Here is a 14112-nt window from a genome sequence, read left to right on the forward strand (position 1 = left end):
CCTGATTCTCTTCACCTTATATGTAAGATGGAGGGGTGCCCAAAAGGGCAAACCCCTCCTATGCCGTAACAGCAAGTAACGCATGGCTTAATGGTAATGCGCTACATGCTTGACAATAAAAGTGGCAACAACAACTTTATTTCAGTGATTAAAGGCTGGTCTTTAAGGCCAACCGAATGTGATGCACAAGGAGGGCTATATATAGCTCCCCCTTAGATGATTCTCTGACAATCCTAAAAAAAAGTACAAAACCTCTCTCTCTCTTTCTTTTATTCTCTTTTGAAAAAGTATCTAGGTTATGAATATGTTAAGTGTTACTCTAATTTATTCTACATAATACACTTCACCCCCGAGAGGAGACGCTTGATATTTGCTAGATTATTTGTTCAGGTTGGATAGACTTGTGGAACAACTAAATAAGCTATGCTTTAGGTATTCCGTTGTACTTTCTAACATTGGTATCAGAGCATTTTTTTTAAGTTGCTTCCAGCTTACAAAAGCCTTTTTTTTTTGCATGTATTTTAACTGCGATGAGTGCCACTTTTATATATTTTTTTGAGTTTTCAAAACTCTATTGATTAAGCCCCGGCAAAAACTAGCTGTGCCGCCCACACCAACAGCGATGCTATGTGCACCAATAGTGGTGCAGCGCACACCGTTGTGGTGTTGCACACACCATGGTGGTGTTGTGCACACCCTGGGGGTGTTGCATGCACCATAGTTGTGCTACGCGCAATGTACTGCACATTGCTGGTGGTGCAGCATTCACCATAGTGGTGCTGCACATACCCAGGTGTAGCGCACACCGTTGTGGTTCTGTATGCACCATAGTTGTGTTGCAGGCACTGCGTTGCGCACTGCTAGTGGTTCAACACCAACCAGGTGCTAGAAGAATGCCATGTCACGGTTGCTTGTGTGTGTCTGTGGTGGCTGCAGTATGTGTGCTATTTATATGAACAGTGCCCTAATGGAGGTTGAAGATGACTTATGTCATCTGAAATGGGTTTAAACCCTTCGGCCCATTCTTCTTAAAAAAAAGAGGTGTCGGGCTATGTTTTTTTAGTGGCCCAGTGTTTATAAGCCCGGAGTTGTTTTTTAGAAATAAAAGAATGAAAGTGGCACACCTGAGTTTTCAACCCAGGACCACCACATAAAACCAAGCTGGGTGCGCCCTTGGGCTGCAAATTTTTCTTGGTTTAGGTGGGATTTATAAATGTATTTATTATACATTTTATTTTTTTTTTTTAAATTGTTTTTTTAGATACATGTTTTTTTTTATGTTATTCCATATTGTTATATTCATGTGATATTTTATTTATTATTTTAGATTGAATGTGATTACATGTATGTGTGAAATGAACATGTGGATATATGCTTAATTTATCAACTATGTATATTTGGCTTAAATATTTAGACATTAGCCTTCATTTGTTTTAGTGATAAAATAGAAATTTCCCACTAAGTAGTCTTAGTTGGTATTGTCAGTGTGAATGATAGGTTGAAAGAATTACAGTGACTCCAGTAAGAATTGTAAATGCACTGTATAGCCAAAGGATTACAGTGGCTCCAGTAAGAATTATAAATTGATGGGACCAGAAAAATGGACTATAATGGTCTTGAAAAAACCATCTTTGTAGATTGGCCCAATAGGTTGCTGTAGTCTAAGTAGATGTCCTTGTAGACTGGCCCAAAAGGTTAGTGTTGTTTTAGTAGGATATGTCTTTATGTGTGATTAGGGCTAGATGACTACTTAAGATAGTGGGAGTATGGCTGAGATTCAGGAGGATTTGATCTCCCATATACTTTTTTAAATTTGTGCAAAAATTGTGTTAGAAATTAATAATTAGACATCATGGCACAAGAGATGATTATGAAACCTTGCAAATTTTTTATCTTGCGACATGTTTGTATTATTTTTCTTCTAGCTTGGATGGACACAGTATATTTCTTAGGTGTGTGTAATATCCATTTTTTGTGCATTTTGTAGTGAAATGACATCCAAGAGTATAGTTGCCGATTTGAACAAGAGGGAAAATTGGATGGGGAGAACTATGATATTTGGCATTGCAAAATCCAATATGTCTTAAATGAACAGGAGGTCTTGGAAGCCTTAACTCATTCCCTAACTGAGCCCGAGAATGCGGACTTGGACCAACACAAGAGAGATCGTGAAGCCTATACTGAATGGGCTAAGAAGAACCTTTGTGCGCATATTATCATGTTAAGCAACATGTACAATGATCTCATGTGTGAGCTCGAAACCTATGACACTACCCAGAACATGTGGCAAGCACTGAAGATGAAGTTTGGGGGAACTTCAGCCATAAGATTGCGCGGATTGACTATGAGGTTCAACTTCTATAAGATGTGTGCTCTGACCACACGATAAAGTAGTATCTTAGGGCAATGTCGACCATGGTCAAAAATAAAAGAGACTAAATCACTAAAATAAGCTACCAATTCATATTTTCTAAATTCACATATCAAACAATCTAAATAATCCAATAACCCATCAAGATCAATCCACCTATAGCAATTCACAGATTCACATATTAAATAAATAGAGAATTCAATCCTAGAATCTTAAACAATAAAGCTTAATCTGTGAATTGAAATATAGTAAAAGCATTTTTCCAATCAATTTATTCCCTAGGCTTTACCTAAGCTTTAGCTCTCCATAGGAGAACCAAAAAAATATATTCTTTTTTCTCCTCCAACCTTGTAGGTCCTCCCTTCAAAAAACCCCCTTAATTATATCCTTCTCTCGGGTATAAAAGAGACCCTAACGTTTCCCTAATTCTCATATAAACAAATTGCCTAACTTTTAGGACTTAGATTGGCAGCTGCGTATGTGCTTCAGGAGTAAGAATGGAAACATCCTTATCAGATATTTTTAGCCCTTTAAGATAGCTTTCCAACGCATCAAGAATCCCATCAATCAGATATGTGAGTCAAAAGTTATGATAAAAACACTAAGGTAACTATCCTTGCAAACTCAAGATGGCAGGAAATAACTGATTGATGAGCAACAAGTCCAAACAGTGATATGCTCACTACCAAATTCTTGGGTACAATGAGCCAGAATCTGATGCACAATGAGAACATCAAGGACTTTGATGATGTCTCTTGTCACTTGGAGCTTGAAGCTGAGCGTCTAGATGCTGCTAAACCCAAACATTCGGCCTATATGGTTGAGTCTAGTTTGCGCAAGGCATCTAGGCCCAAGTGCAAGAAGTCCAAGATAGGGGTAAAGGGTCAGCAAGAGAGGTAAGAGCGAGAAGAACAAGTCAAAGTTAAAGTGCTTCAACTACGGAAAGAAAGACCACTTCGCTCGTGATTGCACTGAGCCGAAGAAGGTACACTCTGACTATTCTTTCATTGGTTTTGTAACTAGCCATGTGATGGTTGCTCATTCATATCCTGTGTGGACTGTTGATTTCAGAGCGATCGAGTACATAGCGCAAGATCAAGTCGATTTTGTGGAGTATCGTTAGATTCCAGCCGAGAGTCATGATATCAAGGTGGGGGAATGGCGTGGAGGTGCTAGGACTTGGTACTTACTAGTTGGACTTGCGGGGCGGCCGCACTCTATTTCTCCACAATGTGCTATATGCTATGGAGATCCAACGAAACTTACTTTCTGTAGTTACTTTATTAAGACTTGGGTTTTGGATTGTATTTGAAAACAATGGTGTTTCCTTATATTTGAGAAATATTTTTTATGGTTGTGCTTTTCTACCAGACGGCGATAATGGATTTGGATTATTCAAGTATGAATGAGACTATTGATTTTCTTTCTACATATGATAATTTGGATTCATATAAATGGCATGCTAGGCTTGATCATATAAAGAATGACTAGGTTAGCTAGAGAAGGCCTTATAGGCAATCTCGTTATGGTCACATTGCCCACATGTGAACATTGTCTTATGGGAGAGTTAAGAGAAATTAGTCCACTCAAACATATATGGTCCAATGAGTGTGAGGGTCTTTACACTTAGGTGTCTACTTCATCAGATTTATAGATGATTTTTCATGTTATGATCATGACTACTTAATCTCCCATAAGTCTAAGCATTGTAGTGCTTTAGACGATATCTTAGAATGGTTGAGAATCAGTTAGACAAGAGCTTAAAAACTCTGAGGACTGACCGTAATATCTTTCTGAGCAATTTAAAAGGTTCTATGATAAAAAAAATTAAAAAAAAATTAAAAAAAAAAATTAAAAGACAGTTGACAATGCCAAACATGCCACAAAAAAATGGCGTAGTAGAAAGGAGAAATAGAACACTGCTTGAGATGGTTAGGTCAATAATGACACAAGCAAACCTAGTAATTTCATTTTGGGGGATGCCTTTTGACTATTGCCTACATTCTTAACGAAGTGTTCTCCAAATCAGAATCTTCCACCCCATATGAACTATGGACTGGCGACAAATCCAATTTGAGTACCTTGTGGCCATGGGATTCAACAGGTTTCGTTCACGATGTTTCCCATAAACATGAGAAGTTAGGCCCTGAAGGAAAGAATTGCATCTTTATAAGGTACTCAGAACACTCTAAAGGGTATGTGCCAATAGGTGAAGAAACTAATGGAACTGTGACTGAAATTGAGTGACGAGATTTGGATTTCATAGAGGATGAGTTTTCAAGTAGGGGTGAGGTTGATATGAGTTTGGAACTCCATGAGATTGTGGGTCAAGAGGAAGGTGCTTCAAGGGGTTTAGTTGAGAATGAGGAAGAAATTCTTCAAGCTCTTACAAATTGTGAGAGTGACTTGCCTCCGAGTTGGAGCACACCAATTGTTAATCAGCCACAACAACCTCAATCTCGTAGAAGCACATGTGAAAGTGTTTCCCGTCGTCGTTTTGAGACTAAATGGAAGCTTTCATGGTAGCTCTACAAGATGATGATGAACCTAGTACAATTTATGAGGCTCTCTCATCTTTTACTAAAGATGAGTGGATGAAAATACTAACTGATGAGATAGAATCTATGAGGACTAACCAGGTTTGGAATTTGGTAGATCTACAGTCTGGGCGCAAGGCTATTGGGAACAAATGAGTTCTAAAGGTAAAGCACAAGTCGTATGGATCAATAGAAAGGTACAAAACTCACTTAATGGCGAAAGAATATACCCAACAGGTGGCTATAGACTATGAGAAAACTTTTTCACTAGTGCTACAGTTTGCCTCAATTTACCTGATTCTAGCTATAGTAGCGTACATGGATTTTGTACTCTATCAGATGGACGTTAAGACAACATTTCTCAATGGAGAACTAGATTAGGAAATCTATATGGATCAACTCACGGGCTTTATGGTCAAAGGTCAAGAGTGCAAGGTGTGCAAACTCAAAGGATCTATATATGACCCAAAGCAATCATCTAGACAATGGTATCTTAGATTCCATCTAGTCATTCTCTCGAATGGGTTTACGATGATCATGGAGGACCATTGTGTCTATGTCAAAAGGTCCCAAGAAGAGCTTCATTATGTTATCATTATATGTTAACGATATACTACTAGCTAGAAATGGCAAAGGGTTGATAGTTTCCACAAAAGAGTGGTTATCCTTCAATTTAAAGATGAAAGATATGGGTGAGGCAGAATACATTTTGGGAGTTCAGATCAACAAAGATCAGTCAAAGAAATTTTTGTGTTTGTCCCAACAGACTTACATAAAGAAAGTTCTCAAGCGCTTCTAAATGAGTGAATGTAAACCCATTGACACCCCCTATTGCTAGAGGCGAGAGCTTGTCTAAAGAGATGTGTCCTAAGACTCAAAGAGAAGTAGAAAAGATGGCTCGTGTCCCTTATGCTAATGCTATGGGCAACCTGATGTACGCAATGATGTGTATTCGGCCAGACATATGCTATGCAGTTGGCTTAGTGAATAGATTCCAATTTAACCCTGGACTAACTCACTGGAAAGCAATCAAGAGGATTCTAAGATATTTCAAGAAAACTGGGGACTATGTGTTATGCTATTAAGGGCAGATTTGTAGCTGAGAGGTTACAACGATGCTAATTGGGGCAGTGACCTAGATGAGCGCAAATCAACCACTGGGTATGTCTTTCTGCTCAACAATGGTGCCATTACATGGAGCAACAAGAAACAACTTTGTATAGCCTTATCCACCATGGAGGCAAAATACATAGCTTGTTCAACAGCAGTTTAAGAAGTTGTTTGGTTACGGAGGTTCCTCAAGTATCCAGACCTTGGCACGGATACTTAAGATCCAGTGATGATATTCTGCGATATCATGGCCGCTTTCGCATATGCTAAGGACTTCAAGTATCATGGAAGAACCAAACACACAGATATTAGATATCACTACAACAAAGACATGGTGGCGCAAAAGAAAGTGGTCCTGAAACACCTTTCTACGAGTCGCATGGTTGCTAATCCCCTGACAAAGCCTATAGCAAGAAATGTTTTTGTGGCTCATATTAGGAATCTAGGACTGAGTAGATTGTGAATGTAATTTGTGTTTCAGTTGACATTGAGATGTAAACTTTCTTTGGGATATTAATGCAATATGATTTTATTTAGTTCTTGTCTTTATCGTATTATTCTCCGAATACACACACAAGTTATGTTAACAGGCTTAGATCAACCGCTCACACAGGTGATCACCTCTGGCGCTTGAGTAGCGAGTGGAGATGAGACATTGTGTTCCTAAGTACTTGTCCAAGGGAATAAGTTGGTTAACAAAAAGATATGTCACCTTAGTGGGAGCTAAGATAAGATCTATTGTATTGAGAAGACCATGCATGGGTACCCCTACAATCCATGTAACCTGTGGTTGGCCAGATGCGATATCCTCTTTGACCCCTTAAAGGCGAGCAAAAAGAAGAACTCGGGTTAGACGCTTAAGGAGTGACAAGACTAAGATCTATACAGTGTTGATATAGACATATGCTCTTTGAGGAAGAGACATTGAGGAAGAAAAATCCACCATAGCATATATTTCATACTATATGTGCTTATTTGACCAAATGAGTAAGTGAGTAAACGGTTCCCTTCTTTCTCCCTGTGTGAATCTCATATTTTATTAAGTGTCATTTATTTACCTTTGACTATATCATAAGATGGAGGGTGTGACATCTGCTACTTTGGCTTGTTGTCTATGACCATGATTGATAAGGTCTAAAGGGGCATTGCTGGGAAAGCGATTTTTTACCAAAGTTGAACGATAAGAGGGCAAATGGAAGACTCTTCGACATCATATCTTCGATGGTATTTGTCGACATCGAACTATGACATTACACATTGGTAGCAACTAAGGTTGTGAACACATCGAAATGATTTGGAGGTAATCAAGCATTGTTTTGAATTTTGTTGAACTCAAGAGGATTCAAAAATGCTTGCTCTGATGCGATCGAATGAGTCTAGAACATGATAAGACACTTTAGGGATGTTGCTATGCTGGTCTTCCCTGGGAGGGATTTGGTATAGGGCACCCACCTTTCTTTTTGCAGGTGTGCTTGGTGGTCGCACAACCTTTTTACTTGTATGACCAAGATTGGGAATGTTAGGAAGATGCAAACCTTTGGTCATGTCCACTGTGTGCGAGTGGGAGATGTAAGATGGAGGGGCACCCACATGGACAAACCCCTTGTATGCCGTAACGGCATGTAACACATGTCTTAATGGTCATGCGTTACATACTTGAGAATAAAAGTGGCAACGACCACTTTATTGTAGTGATTAAGGGGAAGGCTATATATATCTCCCCCTTGGATGATTCTCTAACAATCCTAAAAAAAATTACAGAATATCTCTTTTATTCTCTCTTGAAAACGTATCTAGGTTGTGGATGTGTTGAGTATTACTCTAGTTTATTCTACGTAGTACACTTCACCACCAAGAGGAGAGTCTTGGGATTTGCTGAATTATTTGTTCAGGCTGTATAGACTTGTGGAGCAACTCAATAAGTTGTGCTTGAGGTATTTCGTTGTGCTTTCTAACATTATATAAACAATGACATGTTTTGGTGGGGTTTTTACATAATGTATTTTGGCCTAGTCAATGTTTCATCCATTTTTGTTTCCTTTGACCATATGTTGAAGATTTTATATCAAATATCACATTACAATATCAAGAGATCAAATGTGTGTGTGTGATAGAATATGAAAACGTACTTTCATAGGAAGATGAACACACGTTTTGGCTAAGGGGGGAGGCTTCAATAGGTAAGAGTTTAATTAGCACTTAAGCATAGATCTAGACACATAAAAATGGACTTCATAAAAATTAGAAAGATGAAGGGTATATGCGTATGCTTTAGTCTAGGATGTGTTAAAGAAAGATGGATGAGGAAAAATTATGAAAAATGATTTTTTTTTATACCCTATGTGTTTCGACCATGCTATGGTTTTTAAGATGTTTAAATACCTTAAATGCTAAATCGCCACATTACATACCTATTTTGTTCCCAATAGTAGAATAGGTGCAGATTATAAATGTGGAAGGAAAAGGCTGGATATGAAGTGCATGGCTTGGACATGATTGTACTTTATATGGTTCAGAGTGATGAGTTAACATTAAGCCAAATACCCTTTTCTCTCTACATAGCCACCCCCCTCAAAAAACTTAGACCAGAGGAGGGGGTTGGAGCTTTGGCTGCTCCCTCCCTCTTCCATTCCTCCCTCATCCCTCCTCCCTCTTCTCTCTAGTTTTTCTTTTATTTTTCTGGTTTTGTTTGCTTTTTTGTTCACAGTAGGGCAAAATGCAGATCTGTTGTTCTTTGGAGTCAGGCAACCATCACATGCCCCACCACAAGATTCTCAAGGTGCCGATCCTTCAGACAGATGAAGAACCTCGTCAAACGGAGCGGCGCGTGAGCCACACGCACAACCCAAAGTGCGCGCGTGACATTCAAGCGCCACCGCAAGGGGAGCTCTATCGCCGCTGTGCGCGGCTTTTCTAGGACCAGGGCCATCGGTTTCTTCAAACCTGATATTTTGTCGTACTTTCAGGGTGGCGCGTGTCCCTCATGAGCCACCACAGTCTTGGTGTATGCATTTTTTATTTCCTCTAAAGTTGAAAATGCGGATCTACAACTTTTCAACCTGTAATTCGTTATTTTCCCATGTATCTTTGTTTTAGGTTAAAATAAAATAAAAACACATAATCTCTTGGATTTTTGTCCATAGAGTGTCCTCTACTCCGTCTTAGACAGAGTGTGGGGTTATTTAATTCTGTTTTAGGACATAATGTCAAGTTTGTTAAATCTGTCTTAGGACAGAGTGTTGTCTTTTAGATGGTTTGTCTATAGAGAGTTATAGCAATGGACTAGACCATGTCAGTCACAAAGAAATTTGTGTATTAGAAAATTTTAAAAGCAGTAGTTGGCTTGTACGTTATATGTCTCAGGTGTTATAATGTCTCATTGTGAATGAATGGAATTTGTTTTACCTTAAAAAAAAAAAAACATTAAGCCAAATACCGTGATGATTGATGCATGCATTTTTCAAAGCAAGTAAAGCATGAAGGCTTGCCAAACGTGTAGGTTTGGTTAGGGGAAGGCTAATGTTCATATGCATGAGAGAAGACTTGAAGAGTTTGTTGCAAATGTATATAAGAGGTTTGGGAAATGACAAAGGCCAGTGGTAATTGAATATTGAAGTAAGCTTCAAGGCGTGATCGTAACGACAATTTCTTTACCACATATTTTTTCCACTTTTGATATTATATTGTTTTGAAAACATTGTTACCAGGACACAATGAAAGCTCTGTGGTTCATTGTTCAATCAACACTACTCAAAACAATTAAAAAAATACCCTTTTATGAGAATTTCGGGATGGAGAAATATTGATCAGTCGGCCTTTTCAAATTATTGCGATCATAAGGTAATGACTTGAAAAATCTTCATAACAGTCATTATTGAGGCCACTTAATGTTGATCATAACTTGCATCATGAAACCTAGTCTTAAATCTTAGATTTCTGAATTAATCATGATCTTTTCCAATGGTTAGAAACGACTAACTTTAAGTAGACCGCACTAAAGTGTTCACCATGTTCTTATTAACTTCATTTATTGCTCAGGGCAAGCAATCATCTCTCTGGATGAGCAATTTTCGTTCGAGACAAATATGGTGAGTATCATTTTCAGCCTTTCTCGCTCATTAGGCGAGCAACATCTTTTGGAATGTGTACTGCATGGGTCACACTCTTTGTGTTGTGTGAAAAACTTGTGTACTCATAGGCTCGGCATATGCATGTATAAAAAAATCCACAGTGAAGAATAATCATGGCATCTATTATGTCTTCTAACATGAATACTAGAGAAAGATTAAATAATTAAACTCGACATTATAAACTATTCATAATTCACACCAAATTACTTAATTCAAACAACTTAAACATCATCATAGTAATAATGGACCAAACGAGGACAGGCCCCCATCCTACTCCGGCTATACTAGGTCTTCTTGCTCATACGTGCCATTATCTCCTACATTTGCATTAAAGTCTACGATTTTGAGGAGTGAAATCATAGTGGGACTACAATGATGAGATTTCTCGAAATCTCAGTAAGTTGCAAACTTTGACAGATAATACAATGCATTTAGAGACAATGAAAATGTGCATATAGAACATGACGCTTCAAATAGTATTCTTACAAATTTGAAACAATATATAAAATATAATTTCATAATCATATTCAAACTATAAGCAATATACGTAAGAAACTAGATCTGACCTCATCCCGAGCAGGGAGCCTAAAGCCTAAAAAGGAAAAATATTAGGAACCAAGCAACAATTAGCCGCAAGCCATGAGTACTTTGAACACCAATCATTTTGCATAAGTCATAGAGAGTCTCTGAGCAACACAAAGATGTAAATGAACTTAAAACCGTAGCAACCAGTTAACCTTATATCCAAGAGAAATTTGAACACAAGACATTTAACTTAAACCTATAGATTTCCTAAGCAAAACAAATTATGCCATTGAGTTTAGAAACTATAACAACCCAAGCAACAAACACACACACACACACACACACACACTTATATACTTTAACACAGTAGTTATGATCCCAAACATTCAATGATCATATAAGGGAATCTGCATGAATCATGTTAATCACCGATTTCTCTCTATGTCAATCAATGTTTATAGCATCTTCTGTTTATAGTTGTGTATTCCTTAATTAGCTACAACCATGTATTATGTTAAGACAAGTTGTAATGAAAATATATTCATTGAGCATTTGCCAAATTACTTGTGTAATCCCTATATGGTATCATGAGCTTCTTCTCTCATAAGAACAAAAGGTTTTTCCTAAACCCATGTCGTCCAGTGTTACTTCCACTCCTTCTCCAGTGTCGGATGGCTCCAACACCGCGTCTGAATTGCCTCTCGTTACCATCAACACTTCCAGCCAATTGCCTTACAAACTTGCATCCTCAAATTATCCTTCCTGGCGTGCAACCTTTCTAACCATTCTCATTGGTTATGATCTGATGGTATATTTGGATGGCACCCTTCGGTGTCCTACACCTACTACTGGTTCTTCTACATCTATTGTGGCACGTTATGCCCACTGGTACCGACAAGACCAATTACTGCTAAATGCCATTTTTGCTTCAATTTCTGAAGCCAGTATGCCTCTCATTGCTATGACAACCACAAGTCGCGATGCTTGGCAGCATCTAGCCCGCTTATTTGCCACCAAATCTCGGGCTCAGATTATGCAGCTAAAAGAAGATCTGACCCTTATTCAACGGCATTTCCACAGGGTGTCTGAGTTTCTTCATGCAGTCTAGGTGATCACTTATGAATTGTCTTTGATTGATGCACCAGTTTCGAATGATGATTTGACGTTATATGTGCTTAATGGCCTTGGTTTGGAGTTTTGAGATATGGTGGCTCCTATTTGCAAGTGAGAATCTGCCCTGTCTTTTACGAAATTACATGATCTGTTGATTGGTCATAACATTACATCAAACGCATGGATGGAAATGCTTCAACCCTGGTTGTCATAGCCAATTCCTCTCAACAGAAGCCATCTAATGCTCAGTTAAAAATAGCAAGAACCGCTCCAAGCAAAACTCATACAACAAATCCTCCTTGAAGAAGTCCTATGTTATGTGCGAAATATGTGATCCGCCTGGTCACACTGCAAAAAATTGTGTCAAACTACAATCCCAACCTGCTGCAAATTGTGCTACTTCTTCGGCTCCAACAAATGGAAAATAGCTTCTTGATTCCGCTGCTTCTCATAATATTATGTCTGATCTGGCTAATCTCTCAATTCACTCTAAATATGATGGACAAGATGAGGTTGTTCTTAGAGATGGTATAGGTTTGCAAGTTGCTAACATCGGTTCGACCATCATTTCGTCCCCTTCGCACTCTCTTGCTTTAAAAGAAACCCTGCATGTTCCCCTTATTCACAAAAAAAATTGATCTCAATTCACATGTTTACTCATGATAACAATGTTATTGTTGAATTTCATCCCTCTTTTTACCTTGTGAAGGGTCGGATGACAAGAGCGATGCTCATGCACGATAGGTGTGAAGGTGGTGTTTATCCTGTGGTCCTGCATTCCTCCTTGCCTCATGCTCATGCTATAACCTTGGTTGGAACTCGTGTTTCCTTCGATCATTGGCATCATCAACTTGGGCATCCCACTCCAAAGATTTTGTCATCTCTACTTCGTAGTTATGCCTTACCTATGTCATTCTCTAAGTCCTCATTGTCATGTATTTCGTGTCAATGCAATAAGTCGCATAAATTGTCATTTAGTCTTACTTCCTTTAAAAGTAATGCCCTCTTGAATTTTTGTATGCCGATGTTTGGGGACCCTCCATGGTTCCCTCTGTTGGTGACTATAGATATTATGTACTTCTTGTTGATCATTTCACAAAGTATTGCTAGTTCTATCCTATGAGGAATAAATCGGATGTGAGCTCTATTTTTGTCCAATTTACCACTATGGTTGAAAATCAACTTTCCAGAAAAATTAAAAGCTTGTATTCAGACAACGGTGGTGAATTTATCAAACTTATATCCCTCCTGGCTGCCCGTGGTATCAGCCATTATACCACTACTCCGTATACTCCCCAGCAAAACAGAATTGTCGAACGTCGCCATTGACATATTGTCGAAACGGGTATGACCCTTTTACATCATGTCTCAATTCCATCTACCTACTGGTCCTATGGCTTGGCCACGACAGTTTACCTTATTAATCACCTTCCTACTCTCTTGCTCTCGATTATCATAAGTTGCACACCTTTGGTTGTCAGTGTTAACCTTGGCTTGTTCCTTATCGCACAAATAAACTTCAACCAAAGTCCCAACCTTGTGTTTTTTTCTTAGCTATTCCCTGACTCAACATGCTTTCAAATGCTTGGATCTCCATACGAGTAGGTTGTATCTCTCTCGTCACGTCACTTTTCGGTGAAAATCTTCTTCCCTTCACAAATGCAACACCTATTGCTCATGTGGCTGCTCCTACACCCTGTTCTGCAGGTCCACCACCTCCTTCTGTTCCTCCGATTCACATTGTTCCCTCAAATGACCCTCCTATCACACCTTCTGCACCTGATGCTCATGCGGTCTTGACTCCGTCCTCTGCTCCAAGTATGTCTTCTTCTTCCACTGCTAGTAACTCATCTTGCTATGAGTCCCCACTGCCCATAGCACTAGCACCCTCTCTTCGCACTCATCCCACTGTTACTCGAGCTCAGAACAATATTTTTTGCCCTAAGCAACTCTCGATTACTACCAAGCACCCTCTCACACCAACCTTAGAGCCAACTTGTGTCTCTCAGGCTCTCTAGGACCCTCGATGGCGTAAAGCTATGGCAGATGTATTCATTGCCTTGGTTTCGCATGGAACTTGGAGTCTTGTCCCTAAATCTTCTTATAACACCCCCTTCCCGTAGGCTAGGTGTGTCACGTATTTTTCATGAAAAATAACCCGGCAAGCGATTCTCTAATTTCATAATTGAAAAATAAACTGAAGTAATTTATTATGAAATAAAAGGTCTAGTAAAAAATGTCTTCCCAAAAACATTAAAGAAATAACTGAATAAATTCATCATAAAAGACACATTTTATTTTAAAAAGTCTGAACAAAACTAAAATG

At 38.7% G+C, this 14112-nt stretch overlaps 1 protein-coding gene across 1 annotated transcript; it reads left to right on the forward strand.

The window, feature by feature from the left end:
- The first annotated feature begins 13357 nt into the window (after positions 1–13357).
- LOC108982642 (pectinesterase inhibitor 10-like) lies at positions 13358–13804 on the forward strand. The gene has a single exon (XM_018954104.1). The coding sequence runs from the start codon at positions 13358–13360 to the stop codon at positions 13802–13804; it is 447 nt and encodes a 148-aa protein (XP_018809649.1).
- Positions 13805–14112: the final 308 nt, after the last annotated feature.

This window comes from Juglans regia, chromosome 11 (genome assembly GCF_001411555.2).
Source record: "Juglans regia cultivar Chandler chromosome 11, Walnut 2.0, whole genome shotgun sequence".
NCBI classification, from domain to species: domain Eukaryota; kingdom Viridiplantae; phylum Streptophyta; class Magnoliopsida; order Fagales; family Juglandaceae; genus Juglans; species Juglans regia.

Coding starts and splice junctions, on each gene's coding strand:
- LOC108982642 (XM_018954104.1), top strand. CDS start 13,358: ATGCTTTCAAATGCTTGGATCTCCATACGAGTAGGTTGTATCTCTCTC.